Genomic DNA, 21278 nt, shown 5'->3' on the forward strand with positions numbered 1-21278 from the left:
ATATATATATATATATATATATATATATATGTATATACACTACCAGTCAAAAGTTTGTAATTTATATAAAGTAATTTATATATATATATATATATAAATTACTTTATTAAGGAAAGGCCACAGTGGCTTAATGGTTAGCACATTTGTCTCACTCATCCTGCATCATCCTGACTCCTGCGTCTGTGTCATGGTTTGTCGAACTTGCATTTTCTCCCTGTGTTTCAGGAGTTTCCTTTGAGCACTCCAGTTTCCTCCACCAGTCCAAACACATACACTGTAGTTTGTTTGGCATCTCTAAACTATCTAGAGTGTGTGAATGGTTTGGCATCCTGTCCAGGGTGTCCCCCAACTTGTGTCCTGAGTCCCCTGGAACCCTGTGTAGGTACAGAAGATGGATGGATGAATGAATGAATGAATGAATGGATGGATGGATAGATGGATGAATGAATAGACGGATGGATGTTTTGAATTGAGCAAAAACAACCTTTCTTATAGAATAGTAAAATCCATGCTACACATTCATATGAGATATATGGAAATATTACAGCTATTAAGTTTGGAACAAATACAGTAACTTCTCTCTGTTTTCTGTTGAGTAGAATAGAGCCAGACATTTCCTAATCAGATCTCGTGGGAAGGATGAGGAGGTCTGTAACATTTGGGGATGTGATGAAGTCTTGAAGACTTGCACCACTAATCAGCACACTGATGACGTCATCAAAGCTGACTAGTTGCATCACTCTACGTCATAAGTTTTCTAAATAGTCCGTAGACTCCTGAAACAGTATGAGAGATGTTTTGTTGATACTATTGATGAGGAATAACCCTTTCTGATCTTATTTGTAAACGTTTTAATTTATCTTAATTTTATTTTATGTATGTATGTATGTATGTATGTATGTATTCTTTTTACTCCTTTTTGATATATGTTTAAATGTTAAAAGGTTGATGTAAGAGCTTATTTTTGTTCTCATGGACGTGTTTGTATAATACATTTTATTGTTCACTTAAAAAAAACTAGCCTGTAGGCACTTTATTTTAAATTGCATGGAAATTTTATAGTGTTAATAATGTCGTGGTGAAATACACCGATGGAATCTCGCTGACATGGAGACCACGCCGCTGCTCAGGCCACGCCCCCAGTGCGTCTCCGGTGTCCGTGGAAACCGTCGCGAGCGTTCACCGGCCGCTCTGTACACACGGCCTTAGCTAAAGACACTTGCCCTCCAGTACTGATGACGAAGACTGGGAGTAAATACTCAAGCATAATGGAGGCCGAAGTTCGAGAGCAACATGAATGACAAGTACCACAGGGCAGCGCGAGATGGCTACCTGGACCTGCTGAAAGAGGCCACGCGGAAGGATCTGAACGCGCCAGATGAAGATGGCATGACACCGACGCTATGGGCCGCGTACCACGGAAACCTGGACGCGTTAAGGCTCATCGTGGCGAGAGGGTGAGCTTTCAGCTTCAGCTTTCTCTGTTTTACAACTTAATGAATTAATTTAAAGTCTTCTATAAGAAAAGAATATGAGCTCGTGTATTCAGTACAGCTGCATGCTACAGCAATATCCGGTTCAAATACAAGCCCACTGCATACTAAATAATAGGCCATGTCAATATAGTACACTGCTTTTGTAACAGCATACTACCATACTAACTAGTAACCTATGTAAAAACACTTGTCTGCCCTTGGAATAACATATTACCATACTAAATGATGGTTTCAATCTATATTACCATAGTACACTGCTACTGTAACAGTGTACTACTGTATTAAATAGTAAACTGGGTCCAAATAGCACTCACTGTAACAGCAAACTACCTTACTCAATAGCAGCCTATTTAAGAAAATAAGTATACTGTACACTGCCTGTAGTACGTACTAAACAGTAGCCTAGGTCAAAAATAGACCTCTGCCATTGTAACAGAATGCTACCATACTAAATTGTAGCCATACCAAATAGTAGTGTGCCTTTGCAAAAGTATACTATCATACAAATTAGTAGTCTGCTGTTGTAACCTATAACAAAATAACTCTCTGCTGTTGTAAGTGCATACTACCACAACCATAATATAACTAATACATAACTACATAACTAATACTAATACTAACCATAACTAATACATACCATAATACCAGGGATACTGCTGTTGTATCTCAATACTAGCAGATACTACTATTTTAAGAAACGATTTATATATATATATATATATATATATGTATATATATGTATGTGTATATATATATATATATATATATATATATGTATGTGTATATATATATATATATATATATATATATATATATATATATATATATATGGAATTATGTCAAATTTGAAGTTTTATTGCTTCCTTCAGGTTTGGCCACAATGTCCTACTAGACCAATTTACTGTCTGTTCCCAACACGAAAGATATGTCCAGTTATTATCCAATCTATCATCTGTTTGACAGTACCATATATCATACGTGTCTTTCTATACCTCTTTTCCATTTTTGTCTTTGAAGCTGACAGGTTTACACAAGATATGGTTCTTCATTTTAGAGAGTAACATCTGGTACTATCTTCAACTTCAGCATGTAAACCAATCAATGTCTGATCTAATTTTAACCTGTTTTTATAGACAAATGATAAAAGTCCCGCGCTGACCAAAAGGAACAGCAAGTAGATATATATTTGCATTTTATGTAATGTAAATATATGTATTCAGGTGTTACATTCCAAGCATGTGTGATGAGAATATTGGAAGGGTTAATAAAAGACAAAATACAAAAGCCTATTTCGGTACTCCTCTGGCTGACCTGTTTTCATCTTCTTGGTCCAAGAGTTCCATTGAAAGCGATTAATTGGCAGAAGTTCTCAAAAGGTTAATTTGGCCTCTGGAAACTATTGAAAGACACCAGTTATCGTGTGATCTCTTCCAGACAAAACCAGTATAGAGTGCCATGTGCACAAGCTGTTTAACACACCTCCACGCAGGTAAAGGGAGCAATTACGGTAGGTGCCTTTAGTGTGCTGGTCTCTTGGGCACGTTCTCTTTTGTCTGTCAGGAAATGCATGCCAATACACAGTGCATGCCAGAAGTCATGGCATGAGTTCCCACCACAGCCTAGAATATGAGACATCCATAACACATAATACAGCGGAGAACTGTCTGTTTTCCCAACTTAATTTATTGAGACATAAACTGCTAATGTCATTAAAGCCGAGCGTTTATAGTCAGTGTTGGATCATATAGCAGTCAGCACTTTTGAGATTACAGTATAGACTTAGGATCAAGTGACTTGATTTATAGCACAATCTATCCTACTGGGCACTGTGGTTACACTGACAGCACAAGATATAAAGTTCTTTGTAAGTTTGAGTAGGGCTATTTTTGCACTCTTCCATTGGACACAAATTGTCCAGGTTATCACTATAGGAGTGTTTCTTTCACTCCAGAGCACTTTTATCAAATCTGTTCATTTTAAAAGGTGTTCATTTTGACCATTCATGACTAACCCAATTGCTCACATGTCAGCATGATATCTGAAGAACTCCTGAACTTCTCAACACACTGCACACCAGCAGAGAAACAGCCGTCTTCTGTTCTTGCCATCATCCTTTCATGATGATAGAAATGATCTACACATGAAAACTGATATACAGCAATTACATGTCAAAGATAAGGTTGAAATCAGGGTCAGACAGGTTAGCAGGGGATAATCCTAGTATTGGCTATGTCCAGTGCTGCACACAGCTTCACGGACATCTGTGAAAACCTCGCAGCTTTGCTCATCTATAATGCACAGCTGTACGGCCTTGCCTGCAGCCCATAAAATATTAATGAGAGACACTGCTGTATGAGTCACATGGAGCCCAAATGGGATCCAAGCCAAGAACTTAGTGTGTCAGTCTCATTGAATATAAGTGCAAATGTGGGGTCACTTCCTTTTCCAATAAATACAGACATAAATGTAAAGAGAATAACATTTTGGGCATAAAGCAATGGGCAAAGTGCAAAGCACAAAATGACTTTTGTTTTCTAAATGTATTTAAAATATATTAGTTTTATCTTTCTCTAAATTAAGCACCTTTAGTTTTATTACTTGTGAATTACAACATTAATTTAAACCAGAGCTAAGCCCCATTTCTTCCTTTCACCTTATTGAGATGGTCATGTGTGGTCATTAAAGAATGATTAGATGTATACCCTGGAGGAAGTGTAGTCTGTACCACTTGACTACAAGAAGAAGACGATATCTGCATTGTGCAAAGGCAAGCTGAAGTGCAGAACAATATTTTAAGAGAAATCGTGTACCTAAAAGCAAGACAAGTCTAGAACATGTGTAAAGCATTTATTTCTAGTATTACTGTTAAGGTTGAATGCATATGGTCTTTCAGTGCACTAATTTGGATTGGTTTGAACATGATGCTGTAGACTTGAGGAACAATGAGGAACTGCAGGAAGGAACTTACCTTCCTGAATGTTATCAGTGACTGGTTTTGCCACCCAGTAATGATATTCTAAACAATGGTTTACAAGAGTACAATAAAATGTTTGGCTTGATTTCTGTAAAGCTCCTTCGTGACAATGTCCATTGTTAAAAGCACTAGACAAATAAAACTGAATTCAGTGAACTGAATTTATATGTGGCTAAACGCTGGTTACCAGGAATTCAGGGTGACATCACACGAAGTGCAATCCTACCGGTCTTCCCTGCAAGTAGATACTCATAGAGTTACTACTCAGGCAAGTCGAGGGTCAAATAACACATACTGTCCCAGAACTCCGGTTCAGCTTCATTGGAGATGAACCTCCGGTCACAGGGTTGTGGACCATGTATCATAGTCATTAATTGGGGCAAGTACAGTAGGGGGTATTAATGTCACTGTAGCATTCCTGAGCTTGTTCTTCAACAGGATTTTGTTGTACAGTTGTATTTGTTAATGTTGTCCATTTCAATTTCATAGAAATAATACCCAGACATAGTAGAGCACCTCCATATAATAACCTTATAAATAATTTATTATCCTCTGTGATCCTGTGCAGGCCCGAGAGGTCAATGCTGAAAACATGACCAAAAATATCTAGGGGTATCCTTTGTATGAGCTGCTATTTTGGGTTTTGAAGAACATTAGAGGCATAATGCAACCTGAGCCTATGTTGAACACAGGTTATTGTATGGCAAAAAAAAAAGCAGTTAACTTAGCACCACACTGATGAAATTACCTCTTTATGATAGCCAGACACTCAAGCCAGAAGCTGCAAAGGAAAATGACAAACTGGATAATTTCCTTACTGGTTTTATGTTTTTTCTGCTGCTGTTCTAGAGGGAATCCTGATAAGTGTGACATATGGGGGAACACACCGCTCCACCTGGCCGCTTCCAATGGCCATCTCAACTGCCTGTCCTTCCTGGTGTCCTTTGGTGCAAACACATGGTGTCTAGACAATGACTACCACACGCCTCTGGACATGGCTGCGACCAAGAACCACATGGATTGTGTACGCTACCTGGACTCCATTGCTGCCAAGCAGACAGCACTCAACCCCAAGCTTGTGGCCAAGCTGAAAGACAGAGCCTTCCGTGATGCAGAACGTCGCATCAAAGACTGTGTCAAGATGCAGCGCAAGCACCACCGCCGCATGGAGCGCAAGTTCCAGAAGGAAGCCACAGATGCCTCGTTTTCGGATGCCATGAGCTTCTCCAGCTACACCAGCAGCACTTTTAGCCGCAAGCTGCACCCCTTCAACACTGCCACCAGTGTGCCATACTCACAGGTCAACCTTGACAATGTCTTTTAAAATACTGCCTTTAAGATTCATAAATTTTCTTTGGATGTCAGGTATTCATTGTGTAGTCTCTGTGAGATTGTAGTCATAAAACTGTTATAATTGAAGCTTAAAATGAGTGTGGTTTCTGATGTTCTAGGCTACCATTCATGCCACAGCCAGGGGCAAAACCAAGATCCAGAAGAAGTTGGAAAAGAAGAAGCAGGGTGATGGGACCTTTAAGATCTATGAAGATGGAAGAAAAAGTGTGCGCTCTCTTTCTGGCCTACAGCTGGGTAATGATGTCATGTTTCTAAAGCAGGGTACCTACGTAAACCCAAAAGACCGCGGTCGGCGAAACGTCCGTGATATGTTCCCACGGGATAACGAAGATGCCATCTCACGTGCCATCAGCGAGCCAGACCTGCACGGGGCGGACATGGACCACTCAGAGATCAGCACCGACTCAGGCCATGACTCGCTTTTCAACCGTCCAGGCCTGGGTACTATGGTCTTCCGGCGGAACTATGTGAGCGGGGGACTCTTTGACATAGGCTCTCGTGATGAAGGCAGCATGGCCGGCAGCGGGAGGGCACCGAACGTTCGTCTGCGGAGCCGCCTTCAGCGATCTCCAAGTCTAGATGAAGACAGCATCGGCAGCGCTCGTAGCCTCCAAGCGAGGAACATTGAGGAGCTTCCATGGGATGAGGTGGAATTAGGACTGGATGATGATGATGAGCCAGAGAGTAGTCCACTTGAGGTATTCCTGGCTGCCCAGTACATGAACGAGTTCCTCCCTATTTTTAAGCGAGAAAAGATTGATCTGGATGCACTGCTGCTGTGCTCTGACAATGACCTCAAAAGCATTCACATTCCTTTGGGACCCCGTAAAAAGATCATCGATGCGTGTAAGAGACGCCTGGACACCATCGAGGATCCCGACAGCATAGAAGACACGGAGCTGTAAGTTGAACCCTGTGTTGTTTCATAAATTATTCACACCTAAAATTTATGCAAAGAGCAAGCTTGTCACCAGGGATCAATGTTATTATCCTCCATTTTGCCATGGTTTAAAATTCACAGAGCAAAAATTCACTTTTTTTAACCTCATAGTGGACCTTTAAATTGTTGGTGAACTTTTTTTTCTGAGTAGTCCAGAGTTTACTATACAAACTGTCAAAAAATATATCATGACAGCTATATGCTATTTCTCTTTACAGATAGCACAAAGGACTTGTTGCTCTATCAGTTTGGCCATACTGGTGGTATAGGTCTCGATTCACATGCAACAGAACAGAAAGACAATCACACTGAAAAGAAGTGTAACCTTTCTGTGGATTTCGAACAAGCATATCTCATTCCCATAGGAATAAATTTTGCATATGAGACAGACCAGACAGTAGTGCTTGTTGACTGGCACACACAAGGAAAGAAGCATGCCAGCAGTAACAGCTGAATCAAGCTAAGGTTCCATGAATGCCATACATAACTGTAAAAGCCCTACTGAGAATCCTGATGAAGTCAGACCCAAACAAAATTATTCTTATGATGTGTCTGCCCCTGTGGGGCATGAGTCTTAGTGCCTGTGCTTCCAGTGCATGTACATATCTCTGTAAATCATATCTATTTCAGGCATGATGTACTGTATTATAAGATATTTTTATGACATAGATGTAGAAGATTTTAATGAACATAAGAAATGCATCAGCAGATTTGAAAAGCTTGGGTTTCAAATGCAGGAACCTTCTACACACTGCCTAAGTCATGTCCAACACAGACTATATGTCACCAATATACATGGCAACAAATGTCTTTGGAGCATTGTCTTTAGGGGTCAGTGAATGCCTATACTTTGGATGTATTGTGAACCTCCATTTTGTTTGTTTACATTTGTCAAGCCATACTTCTGTTAAAGACTTGGGCATGGGACATACTTTTTGGCGATACATAAATCTTACTCCTGCTAATTTTTTTTTGCCCTCATGCCATATTACTAGAGAGAAATTTTCTTACATAACATCTCACATAAACCTATGTATATTTGGGATACAGGACCTGTACAGATTTAAATGCATTCTAACCTAAATATTATGTGCTCTATCTTCTGTGAATAACATTGTTCATATATGTTTTATATAATTTCATAAAATGTAGCAATAAAAGATGCTTAAAATCCATGAAATTTTATATTATGTTTTTGTGCATACTTGAAGACAATAAACTTTTAATGTATCAATGAACAGTGTTGTAAAAGTAGATAATGCACAAAACAAGGTTTTATATGTTTGATACTTCTTGTATCGGCACTTGTATAAGCCTTTCCTTATCTATTTCTTAAATGCACAAAATAATGAAAGCACACCTTTCAAACAAAGATCTATGAAGTCATGCTTTGTTCAGGTTTATGTGGAAGAACTTGTGTGTCCTGCACTGAACCCTGATCTCAACCCTACTAAACACCTTTGAGATGAACTGGAACACGACCTGCACTCCAGACCTCCTCACCTAACATCAGTACCTGACCTCACTAAACCTCTTGTGGCTGAATGGGCAAATCCCCATAGCCATGATCTAAAATCTAATGCTATACCTTCCCATAAGAGCAGAGGAAATTATATCAGCAAAGGGGGACTTCATCTTGAATTGGATGAGAAAAGATTAGAGATGATATTAGATGTGAGATGAAGATTATCAACAGATTTGGTACAGGTTTTACGCTGGATACCCTTACTGATGCAACCCTCCCATTTTATCCAGGCTTGGGACCAGCACTGAGAGTTAACACTTAACTGGCTGGGTTAGCTGCCTGCCTGGGAATCGAACCCAGGCCACGGTAATGACATCCTGCAGCTAAATCACCTGGAGGTAGTCTCAAATAAAAATAGTGGAAGATAAATATAAAAAATTAAAATAATAGAAAAATATAACAATTTAGTGTGCATGTTAACAAGTCTCCACACTGTCCAGTTCCAACCCTACAGTACCACAGAGAGCCTCAGAAGGAAGATTCTGCTCACTCTTTTCCTATATAGATAGGAGTCCACTATCTCAATTCCCTCCCCAACAATAAGTGGCCCCATTAAGTCCACCACCAGCTCCTTGGTGTTCCTGATGCTGAGCCAAAGCTGGTTGTTGTTCCACACTTTTATGATGTTTAAAATGTCCCTTTGTGTATGGGTGTAACTGGCCATTAAAAAAAACCTATGAAAACTATGATGTCACTTAGAGTCATCACAATACTTTAGCAATACCTTGTAAAATTGCAAAATCTGCGTAAATCATGTTTACTTTTAAGAAGTGGTAGTTGTGTTGCTAAGGACTACACTTGAACTTTGTCGGGATTGAAGTTATGGATATATGTTGGGCAATATTAAGGTCATATGAGCTTTACGGCCATATTATACCTTTACTGTTACAATTCTTTATATAATAGGCTAGTCTCTCTAAAGGGAGTGCTTTCTATATGTTATAGATGAGCGTAAATAGACATTTCTTCACAGCATAGAGGAAAAATGAAACAAACAGTGGTGTCTAACAGAGAGGGAGAAAGGTGGAACAGGGTGAACCTATAAAGATCTATACAAAGTGGAACTGATATATTTGACACAACACATATCACAAGTTGCTTTAATCTTATATCAGCTAAAAGACCATATCCAGGCATAACAGCTGACATTGTGCAACCTTGTAGGATTTCTGGATATGTCGCAAAGCCTTTATTTTACCCTCCTAATTTTTCAAGATAACAACTCCATAGAAGAATGATGATCTGTTTTTACCTGTAGATTATTAAACAGTTCTCAGTATGGACATTTTAAATACCCAGTGTGGACTGAATGTAGAAATGTACACTGTCAGATGATACCGTGATTTGTTTATGTGAGTGATGAGGTATTTACATAATCGTAGAGTTTTTAAAATATTTAAAGACTATTATTTAAAAACTCTAAAAGAGTCTTAAGCATTTAGCTCATCTGTATTAAGAAGATCAGTTCATTTGCTGAGTTGTTCACATTTATTGATATTCAGTTACACCTTAAATATAATAATTATTTGTTTAAAAAAACTTTACCTTATTACATGCTTGCACACACATTTTGGTGCAACCTCAAAATATTTAATTTGTAATTAAGATTTCATTTATACATTTATTCATTTATCCTTCACATATCCTTTGGACATTAGAGTGTGTGAATATAATATATATAATATATATATACACTATATTGCCAAAAGTATTCGCTCACCTGCCTTGACTCGCATATGAACTTAAGTGACATCCCATTCCTAATCCATAGGGTTCAATATGACGTCGGTCCACCCTTTGCAGCTATAACAGCTTCAACTCTTCTGGGAAGGCTGTCCACAAGGTTTAGGAGTGTGTTTATGGGAATTTTTGACCATTCTTCCAGAAGCGCATTTGTGAGGTCACACACTGATGTTGTACGAGAAGGCCTGGCTCCCAGTCTCCGCTCTAATTCATCCCAAAGGTGTTCTATCAGGTTGAGGTCAGGACTCTGTGCAGGCCAGTCAAGTTCATCCACACCAGACTCTGTCATCCATGTCTTTATGGACCTTGCTTTGTGCACTGGTGCACAGTCATGTTGGAAGAGGAAGGGGCCAGCTCCAAACTGTTCCCACAAAGTTGGGAGCTTGGAATTGTCCAAAATGTCTTGGTATGCTGAAGCATTCAGAGTTCCTTTCACTGGAACTAAGGGGCCAAGCCCAGCTCCTGAAAAACAATCCCACACCATAATCCCCCCTCCACCAAACTTTACACTTGGCACAATGCAGTCAGACAAGTACCGTTCTCCTGGCAACCGCCAAACCCAGACTCGTCCAACAGATTGCCAGATGGAGAAGCGTGATTCGTCACTCCAGAGAACGCGTCTCCACTGCTCTAGAGTCCAGTGGCGGCATGCTTTACACCACTTCATCCTATGCTTTGCATTGCACTTGGTGATGTATGGCTTGGATGCAGCTGCTCGGCCATGGAAACCCATTCCATGAAGCTCTCTGCGCACTGTTCTTGAGCTAATCTGAAGGCCACATGAAGTTTGGAGGTCTGTAGCGATTGACTCTGCAGAAAGTTGGCGACCTCTTCGCACTATGCGCCTCAGCATCCGCTGACTCCGCTCCGTCAGTTTACGTGGCCTACCACTTCGTGGCTGAGTTGCTGTCGTTCCCAAACACTTCCACATTCTTATAACACAGCTGACAGTTGACTGTGGAATATTTAGGAGCGAGGAAATTTCACGACTGGATTTGTTGCACAGGTGGCATCCTATCACAGTTCCACGCTGGAATTCACTGAGCTCCTGAGAGCGACCCATTCTTTCACAAATGTTTGTAAAAACAGTCTGCATGCCTAGGTGCTTGATTTTATACATCTGTCACCATGGAAGTGATTGGAACACCTGATTCTGATTATTTGGATGGGTGAGCGAATACTTTTGGCAATATAGTGTATATATATATATATATATATATATATATATATATATATATATATATATATATATATATATATATATATATATATTCACACACTCTAATGTCCAAACAGTCCATGTGAAGGATATTACTGTCTCTATTACAGCAGATCTTGGTCTCACACATACACCAGCAATAGTAGTGGTAGTAGAAGTGTAATATCAGAAGAGTGAGGAAGTATGTGTGAAGACAGAGCCTGTTAGTTTATGGTGGATTAAGTTACAGGGTTAACACATGAGACAAAACATCATTTATCTCTGTTTCAAACACTGAGAAGGTCCAAGAAAAAAAAACCCTCTTTTTCTTATGTTTTGTGCTAGCTTGTCCCTCAATTTTTGCAGGAAACTTGTCTTGGCCTTCAGACAGCTGTGACATAACATTTGAAGCCTTTCAATTCTAAAAACAATTTATTTGGAAGCAGGAAATAAATGGGATTTTAAAAACTACACTCATATAGAAAGTCTTTAGGGCGAAAGATGCACATGGAGAATTGTCAGTACTTGCTTTGCTACACTTGTAGCACTAGAGGTCAGACATGTGCTACAGCATAAATGTGTACAGTCAGTGAATAAATTCCTTAGGTATCAACATATTTCTTTAGAATAGAGATAACGAGAGAGGGTGTTGGAACAGTTACCTCACGTTACTTCAGATTTACATTAATGAAATTCTAAAGCAATTATAAAGTATAGTTAGGATTTATAGGATATTTTTTCTCAGTGTTAATACAATGTGAAAGTAGATAGATTGGAATTCTCTAGTCACATAAAAGTCTTCATGGTAAATCCCTTTCTGTTCATTCACATTTAAAGCACATCTATACCTCCCTTGATTTGTAAAGAACACACTGATCTTTAATAGGACTTCATTTTAACAGGAATGGAAAGACCCAGAGCTTGCATGGACAGATTCACAATACAATTTTACTGAAGTTTTACTTCCATATAATTATATCTGGCTCCCTAATCTGACAGTGAACAATGCGTGAGTTGGATCTCTTTGTTTTTATTTCTATGTGTGTATGTTCAGCTGGCAGTTTACAAAATCAGCACAGCAATTCATAATATAACAACGATAAAACTTTTAAATACTTTGATATATTGGTTGTACAGTTTTTAAAATTGGTTGATACAGAATCTTGTTTATACATTTTTTTAATTATATAAACGATTTTATATTATATAAGAATTTTTCATTTTTTTATATTTTAAAACATTTAAATATTCTATTTATGTTAAAAATCTGTGAACACAGATACACTGCATAAAATTCTCTTAGATCTTAGCAAATAAAAAATATATATTGAATGTAGGCAAAATTATGAAATATTTCCCTGTAGTTGAAGTGTTTTAATCAAATCTAAGTTTATTAACTCTATTTCTAGATAAAATTTTCTTATTCTTTTGACATAGAATTCCTCCCCAAGCATTTAGTTCTAGAAAAAAAGCAAAATGATGTGCCAATAGAACAAATAGCAAAGTTATGCTTGAAATTGAGTGAATTAGTATTGAAATATGCTTACATTTCTTTATTCTTGAGAAATATTAGATGAAGTTTCTGAGATCTATCTATCTATCTATCTATCTATCTATCTATCTATCTATCTATCTATCTATCTATCTATCTAGATAGATAGATAGATAGATAGATAGATAGATAGATAGATAGATAGATAGATAGATAGATAGATAGATAGATAGATAGATAGATTAGTTAGTTAGCTAGTTAGTTTATTCATCCCAATGGGGAATTTACAGCATTTATCTGATGACTGATGATGATAGAAAAGCAAGTTTGTAATTCAAGTCAATTCAATTTTATTTGTATAGCGCTTTTAACAAAGAGCATAGTCTCAAAGCAGCTTTACATAAGAAACAACATAAGAAACAACAAACAGACAAACAGTCCTAGATGTTAAGCCTGAGGCGACTGTGGCAAGGTCCCTTAGATGGTACGAGGAAGAAACCTTGAGAGGAACCAGACTTAAAAGGGAACCCATCCTCATTTGGGTGACACCGGAAAGTGTGATAGGTATATAAGTATGTATGCAGATATGAAGTGTATGTTGTTAAAGAATTTTTGCCTTAAAAAACTAGAATTGAATAATGCCCAGGACACATGTTTACAAAAAAAAAAAAAGTATCCAGGAAATTCATCCACCTCAGATCTACTGTGCTCCTGGTTTATGATCATGTTTGGAAACGCTCAATGATATTTTCGTCAGTTATAAATCACAACTGTTTGAAAAGGAGAACAATCAACAGGAAACAATGCCTGGCCTTTCCCTATCACTATATCTTCCTCTTAACCATCTCTGACCCAGCTGTGAAAGGAATGACAGACAGACAGAATCTAAAGAATGTAAAAAATTTGGGGAAAAAAGCTGTTCAGTAGCTTTGTGAGACGTGTTTGGAATTTATCTGGCTTTTGTTGTGTCTCTCAAGTTTTAGCTAAGTACTGCATGAAAAAAAATCATTTAAAATCATTTAGAAATGCGTACTCTGTCTACGCATTCTGTCTCTCTGTATGAATTTGCCTTATCTAATACATACTGAGTCCCTGTGGAGTAAAAAAAGACATAAACCTGTGTACCTCAAACAATTTATACAACAAACTCTTAAATCTGATTAAAGTAGATGGTCTGGTTTATATTAATGCACTTATTTTAATATGGTTTGGTTTTAGAGTTATTGCTACCAAAGATACTTTTGTGATGGACAAAAAATAAATAAAAATACCTGGTGATATGGTGAAGTGAGACACTTATATAAGATTTATAGAAGGAATCTCCAGGGTCGGTGTTTTAAAGCTGTAACTTTACGGTTTTAGGACAGATTTCACTCATTGCCATTTTAATATCTTTTTAAGACTTTTTGAATATCTGTTATAGGGTAAGTGATAATAGATGTACTATTACATACTACTAATAATATATGCATATTATAATTGTATACTAGATTCTATAAATATTCAGTGGGATAAATAAGTATTAAAAAATAGTAAATAAATAAACATTTTTTTTATTCAAAAATTTGGTCCACCATACATTGGTATTTTCTATAAAAATCTACAGAGATCAAGAAATAATAATATTACAATCCATAGAAAGTTATATTGAGGAATGACAGGAAAAAAAATAACCACACTAAAAAAAGCAGTACACCACTCACTTGAATCTGTTTGTCTTACTTGTATTACTACTAACTGAACAAATGTAGATCAAAACATTCAGTTAACACTGAGCACTGAGACACTAGAAAACAGATTTCATGGAGGAAGGAATTCAGGAAATACCATTCTAGAAGTATGACCCCTTTCCATGTCCTCCTATTATTATGTGCTTGCCTTGCCTCCTCCCTTATTCCAGGCTTACAGACAGGAAGCTATGTAAGTTCTAGTGCTGAGGTTAAACCTTATTTAAGGTGTGGCCTAAAACTCTAAGGTGTGGCTTGTAACAGAACAAACAGTGGTGCATACCGGTTTGTCGGCAACAACGAGAAGGGTGTATTATAGTTTCAGTCTGTATTTTATCTTTCACAAGAGACAGGAAACGTTAACACTGTTACAGTGAAAAATAGGAACATGGAGGAAACCATTTCAAATGAACAAATCCCAGTCAGCACTGTTCAGCCTGGAGACATGGAGAGTGACCAATTAGATAGCAAAGAAGTCTCAAATGATCAAGCCAACAACAAAGAAGCTGTAAAGAGTACATCGCAACCGTCTGGCGACCCAGAGCAGGAGGAGGTAAAGTGTGATTCATGCATTGAGAAACCTCTCAAGGCCTCCAAATCCTGCCTGACCTGCATGGTGTCCTACTGTGAGGAGCATCTGAGGCCTCATCTAGAGAACAGCAAATTTCAGAGCCATAGGTTAGTGGAGCCTCAGCTGGACATGGAGCAGCGTATATGTGAGCATCACCAGCTGGAACTGCAGATATATTGTATGAATGACAACTGCTGCATTTGTTCACAATGCGAGACAGAAGGACACCAAGGGCACAATGTCACACCAGTAGATGAGGCACGCAAACATATCGAGGTATGAAATGAAAAGCTATTGACTGTCTTGTTCTATTTTCTACTTAGCAACAAGTATTTACATATTTAATAAAATAAACACAGACAAAAAAACTCTTTGGTGAGCCTGGTTTCACTCTTTAAGGGTACATTCTTGGTTACATGTTTACATTCCTTCAATATTCAGTTCATATTACATAACTGAGGTCAGATGATGTGAACTTGAGGTCATATGACGTAATGTGAAGATAAAAAAAAAAAGATTTCATTTTGTTCAGAGACCGTAAGTGCTAGAGAGTATTAGAAATGAACTCATCACCTTAACAAGATATTAAGCAAATAATAGCATATAATATTACAGATTATATAATGTTTTCACTAAAAAAAGTTAAAAATAAAAATAAAAATAAAAGTTAAAGTTAAAAATAAAAATAAAAATGATACTGTATGAAACATTTTAAGTGTATCTGTGAGGCACCTTGGCTAGTTAAACATTGAACCAGTTTAAGGTGTACAAAGAACCGGCTGAACAGATGAAAGGTTTTCTTTCATCACAACCAGAGACAACGTTTGTTTATAATCATTCTGGTCAGCAGCGCCCTTTCTCACACACACACACACACAGAAACAACACTGTTACACAAATAGACTTTGTAGCCTGTATAAGCTTGTGTATTTGTAAAACCTGTCACCTCCTGTAATGCAGAGATTACTTAATTTGTAACATGGTGAATGTTTTGCCTTAGAAGGTCATTGTGTTAATAATAGTTTTGGCTTTTCCTCCTGTGTATTGTGTTTTCTTTGATATGAGAACACAATAGTGAATGCTAACGGTGTGTTTGTGTCCATCTGAAGAGCGAGCTACAACAAAAACAGAAAGAAACACTGAAGACTTTAACAGCTGCTGAACAGGCCATTAACAAGCTACAGAACAACTCCACATCCATTGAAGTGAGTTGACTAATTCACTAATTTCTCTATTCATACACATGCTGATGGTCTTCCTTGCATTTACAGCTACAGGATAGTGTATGTCAGACACTGGGAGCATTTACCTTGGGGAAAACTCTGCTTATATTGCGGTGGCGGAAATGCTAAAGATAATCAGGTTTTGGTGTAAATTGTTGGTTTTTTTACTGCTTATAACATACTATAACCATACACATTTTTCACCCAAACAGTATGGAAATGTTTCATTTGCTTTTTAATCAATCTGCTAAGACCATTGTGGGTAAGAAACCATTTAACTAAAAAAGGAGTCTGTGTAAATATGTCTAAAATCTTGATGGTTACAGTAAATGTGCTTTCCACACACAGTAAACATCAAGAATTGATTAAGGTAAATAGCTATATTTCCCAAGCCCAATCAATTCAGTTCAGTATCAGTTACAGTATACTAAAATAACCTTTTAGCTTTGGAGGTAACTCGGAATTTATAACTGTATATGAGATCCATCTTTTCACACTGAAGGACTCATACACAACTATTACAAAAGGTGCAAACATTCACAGATGCTCAAGAAGACAAGGGGGTGTAAATTTTTGAACAGGATGACCGAAAATTCTTCTTATTTTGGCTTCTCTGAAACGTGTAAATATCTATGTAATAACTATGTTGTTAACTATATCTCAGTTGTCCTCAGTGTGAAAAGAAAAGATGGATCTCAATATGATATAGTCGCTGATGGAAATGGGTCCATCAGCCCAGATTCTGGAAATGCAAACAATGTGAAGGTGCTGGAGGAATTTTCAGAAGAACAGTAGATATTTTAAGCTCAGGACAAACAAGGCACTCAGGAACGCCTCTTACAAAACTTCAGAATGAAGTGTGTGTAACTGCAAGTTCAGTTATTATTGTGTCTTGTGGATGATATGTCAACATCTGGTATGTGAAACAGCTTAATCAGGGCAGAACTATCCAAACAAAATGCTATTTTTTCCTTTGCTCTTATTTATTTATTTAAACATTTTAAACATTTCACAGATTTTGTACATAAACCTATGACCTCAACTGTATCTTGCTTTTTAAAGTAACTCTTTTAATGTTCTCAGAGCTCAGTACTTGGGGTTCATGCTGAAATTGAGCAGCAGTTCTCAATCCTGCAAAGCGCGATTGATGAGGCCCAGAAGAAAGCTTTTGACCTTCTGGATGGGGAACACAAGCAGGCCGTGAGTCAGGCAGAGAGCATCCATAGCCACCTGAAGCAGAAGATGTCTGAGCTGAAGAAGACCATGACTCAAGTGGAGCGATTTTCCAAGAATAAGAACCATGTTGATTTTTTGCAGGTAAGACTGGGCACTGCTTTGTACACCAAATTGTTTCAGGTTATTCCTTATTCCTATTATTGTTTAATTTTAAAAATCTTCAGTTTTAAACAATGAGTGAAAATCAATGTAAAATAGATTAAAAATCATAAAATAGTACACCAGCTAAGTAAAATCTGTCTTCATTAGCTTTCAATAATAGATTTCATACAAAATCATTCATTCATTAATAGTGTTTATGGATTACAGAGCCAGTCTGGGAAATTACTAAAACTGCATAATATTATTTTTTAATAGTGATAAGCACCAATTGATGACAAACAGATATCTCTGTGGTCAAATACATCTTGAATACATCCAAAAATGTCATGAACATTACACATTTAGCAACAAACAGAGATACAAAAGAGAATAAGCATAACTCAAACCACAGAAGGTGAGGAAAACACAGAACTAATTTCACATAAGTGTCTTAAGTGCATTTGTAATTTAATGTTTGCACTGGTTCATTTTTAATACACTGCACTATTACACTGTTAATATTTTAGATTTTTCTTTATATTTTTAAGTGTATTCTGAGAAGGTTTTTTTTTCTACCCTTGCTTTACACCAATGCACCAAGGTAAATTCCTTGTACATGTAAAACCCTCAGTACTTGGCAATAAAGCTAATTCTGATTCTGATTAAATGCTTCACCTATCCTGCAGGAATACACAGAGTGGAAAAAGGACTCGGTGGATGTGTGCTTACCCGGTATTTACATCAGCCTCATAGACCGTCTGACCACTTTTAGTCGCATTGTTAAAGAATCAACTCAGTCCTTGTGTGATCTGCTGCTGTCCACCTTCCATGTTCAGCTCAAGGAACTTTGTAAAAGTGGTAAGTGCTAAAGAAATAGACTTTCGTACAGTGCATGCATGACTTTTCATCTTAACCTGCATCACCTGTATTTCCAACACAGACACACTGGGCATTAAGACGTTGGTACACCCGAGTTCTCCAATCAAACGACAAGCTTTCGCTCCTGAGCCTGTGACTAGAGATGACTTTCTTAAATGTAGGTTTGTTTTTTGGTCATTTTCAATTTTAACAAATTATAAAGCAAAGATCATACATAGCTAAAACTGTAAACTGTGAATATACTTAAGAGCTTGAAGCTAGACAGGAAGAAGTGTTTATGTGTTCACCTATCACCTGCTGATGTTACTACAAACATGAAGCTAGATAGGACATTCCCATTAGAATTAAATGTAGTAGCTGCTCTTAACTCAGAACACATAAGTTTATTCTACACCGATCAGGCATAACATTATGAGCAGTGAGAGGTGAAGTGAATAACACTGATGATCTCCTCATCATGGCACCTGTTAGTGGGTGGGATATATTAGGCAGCAAGTGAACATTTTGTCCTCAAAGTTGATGTGTTAGAAGCAGGAAAAATGGGCAAGCATAAGGATTTCAGCGAGTTTAACAAGGGCCTAATTGTGATGGCTAGACAACTGGATCAGAGCATCTCCAAAACTCAGTATATATTAAAAGTGGTCCAAGGAAGGAACAGCAGTGAACCACCGACAGGGATATGTGCACTGATCACTGATGCATTTGGAGAGCAAAGGCTGGCCCGTGTGATCCGATCTAACAGACAAGTTGCTGTTGCTCAAATTGCTGAAGACGTTAATGCTGGTTCTGATAGAAAGGTGTCAGAATACATAGTGCATAGACGGGTCAGGGCCGTTTTGGCAGCAAAAGGAGGACCAACACAATATTAAGCAGGTGGTCATAATGTTATGCCTGATCAGTGTATAATGATGTCATGAAGAATGGATTTGGCTTATTATCAGATATGGGCTATTGTATGTGTTACAACCTGTTATGCCCCCCTAGTTTTACATTAAGTATATTTCAAATTTCCATTTCAAAATCTGTTCCATTTAGTCTTTTTTTTAGACGCAGCTACAGCTACTTGCTATTTAAATGTCTAAAATGTTACTGCTAATGCTAATATCACTGTAAACATGAAGCTAGATAGACTCCTGTCACCTATTTACATCCCAATTTAAATAATTCTAGCTAATGAAATCATTCTCATTTAAATAATTCTAAAGAAAGACCTAATTGTCATTAGAATAATTCTAGGTAATGACATAATTCTCAATTTAATAATTCTAGATATTGGCATAATGTTCTTGGTCTGAATAAACATTCATTTTTGAATGTTCTTTTTTTTTAAGAGTGAAGCTGATTAATGTTTTATGGATTATACTATGTTCATGTACAGATGCCACCAACCTGAGTTTCAATCCTGACACCACACACAAGTTCCTGAGACTCACCGAAGACAACCGAAAAGCCAGCAACACCACACCCTGGCAACACAATTACCCTGACATGCCCGAGCGCTTTGAGAACTGGCGACAGGTGATGACCTCAGAGAGCCTTTACATGGGCCGCCATTATTTTGAGGTGGATCTGAGCGGAGAGGGTGCTTATATAGGACTCACATACAAAAGCATTGATCGCAAAGGTCAAGAAAGCAGCAGCTGTATCACAGGCAATGACTTTTCATGGAGCATTGGACGAGAAAGTCATGGGTACTCAGCATGGCACTCTGATGTAGAAACCCCTCTCGAAATGGAGACTTACCCAAGGATCGGATGCTACATCGACTATGAAAAGGGTCTGCTGGCCTTCTATGGTATAGCTGAGACTATGAAACTTCTTAAAATGTATAATGCTAGCTTCCGGGAGCCATTATATCCTGTCTTTTGGCTCTCCAAGAAGGACAATACAGTTGTTCTAGTCAAGCCAGGATCAAGTTCAGAATTGCAATGAAAAACATTTTCAAAGAAACAGTTTCAACCAGTGCTTAATTTGTAAATGAATAGTTTCCGGAACAAAACCAGCAATCTCTCGCCACTGTGACTGACACCAACCACATGTTCCCGGAACATGATGTCACTAAACGGTGGTGACGCATCTATAAACATTAACCCGTTGCTGAATGGTCTCGTGTATTATTCTGTTCCATATCCGGACCAATCATGGATTAAAATATATATATATATATATAAACGTGTTGCCTAAGATACGCCCCAAGTCGATGCCATTTAACTCTTGGCAATCTTCATCCAGGTGTGCAGTTTCATCTTCTCTGGATCTCTTTTGATCAGGCACACCATCAGCTTTTCTCGTGGATTTAAAAAAATGAAAATATGTTTGACGGTCTCTTTGACATTTTGAAATTATAATTTTTATTTAGGTAGACCAATATACCATTCTTTCTTTCCGCTGCTCACTGCGTGCGAAACAATAATCACCAACCAATGAGAGTGATTGTAAACTTAAGAAAGCTGATTGGTCAAAAACATATGTTGAGGACCAATAGCTAAACGTTACCTCTAAGCGTATCTGCATAAACACACTCAGCCTTGCTCGCTGTGTTTCACTCACTCATTCACACATATGTTTAAAATAAATACTGCAACGCAAAACACGAAAATCGGACATTTCCCGGAACAGGATCCGGCTCAAATTAAGCACTGGTTTCAGCTGATTTTGAATTAGGGCTACAATGTTGTAAATGATACATCCATAAGTGAATCATCCAGAGGTGTACTTATTTCAACTTTATTTTATGTGATTCATTTGAAAATCCTAATAAACATTACATTTTTCTTGCCATAACATGACTGAGACAATCAATGGGCTATTAACTGTTCTAATCACAATGTTTTTATTTA

General features: G+C 37.7%; 2 protein-coding genes across 3 annotated transcripts; both read left to right on the plus strand.

Moving 5' to 3' along the window:
* Positions 1–948: 948 nt before the first annotated feature.
* ush1ga (Usher syndrome 1Ga (autosomal recessive)) lies at positions 949–7983 on the plus strand. Of its 2 annotated transcripts, XM_058405558.1 has the most exons (4): positions 952–1457; positions 5320–5770; positions 5922–6724; positions 6982–7983. In XM_058405558.1, the coding sequence occupies exons 1-4, from the start codon at positions 1294–1296 to the stop codon at positions 6983–6985; spliced, it is 1422 nt and encodes a 473-aa protein (XP_058261541.1). In that variant the 5' UTR covers positions 952–1293; the 3' UTR covers positions 6986–7983. The 2 variants fall into 2 exon arrangements, with proteins under 2 accessions (XP_058261549.1, XP_058261541.1); XM_058405566.1 differs by lacking the exon at positions 6982–7983 and having other exon boundaries at positions 949–1457; positions 5922–6728.
* A 6723-nt stretch (positions 7984–14706) lies between these two features.
* Positions 14707–21227, plus strand: LOC131343446 (tripartite motif-containing protein 16-like protein). The gene is made up of 6 exons (XM_058375138.1): positions 14707–15295; positions 16129–16224; positions 17326–17559; positions 18246–18417; positions 18500–18595; positions 19817–21227. The coding sequence occupies exons 1-6, from the start codon at positions 14837–14839 to the stop codon at positions 20368–20370; spliced, it is 1611 nt and encodes a 536-aa protein (XP_058231121.1). The 5' UTR covers positions 14707–14836; the 3' UTR covers positions 20371–21227.
* Positions 21228–21278: the final 51 nt, after the last annotated feature.

Source organism: Hemibagrus wyckioides, linkage group LG02 (genome assembly GCF_019097595.1).
Source record: "Hemibagrus wyckioides isolate EC202008001 linkage group LG02, SWU_Hwy_1.0, whole genome shotgun sequence".
Taxonomy (NCBI): Eukaryota; Metazoa; Chordata; class Actinopteri; order Siluriformes; family Bagridae; genus Hemibagrus; species Hemibagrus wyckioides.

Excerpts from the sequence above, each read along its gene's own strand:
- LOC131343446 (XM_058375138.1), top strand. The coding sequence starts at position 14,837 with ATGGAGGAAACCATTTCAAATGAACAAATCCCAGTCAGCACTGTTCAG. Across the intron at positions 17,560-18,245 it reads ACCATGTTGATTTTTTGCAG|GAATACACAGAGTGGAAAAA; the intron begins GTAAGACTGGGC and ends CCTATCCTGCAG. Across the intron at positions 18,596-19,816 it reads TAGAGATGACTTTCTTAAAT|ATGCCACCAACCTGAGTTTC; the intron begins GTAGGTTTGTTT and ends GTTCATGTACAG.
- ush1ga (XM_058405566.1), top strand. The coding sequence starts at position 1,294 with ATGAATGACAAGTACCACAGGGCAGCGCGAGATGGCTACCTGGACCTG. Across the intron at positions 1,458-5,319 it reads AGGCTCATCGTGGCGAGAGG|AGGGAATCCTGATAAGTGTG; the intron begins GTGAGCTTTCAG and ends CTGCTGTTCTAG. Across the intron at positions 5,771-5,921 it reads CCAGTGTGCCATACTCACAG|GCTACCATTCATGCCACAGC; the intron begins GTCAACCTTGAC and ends CTGATGTTCTAG.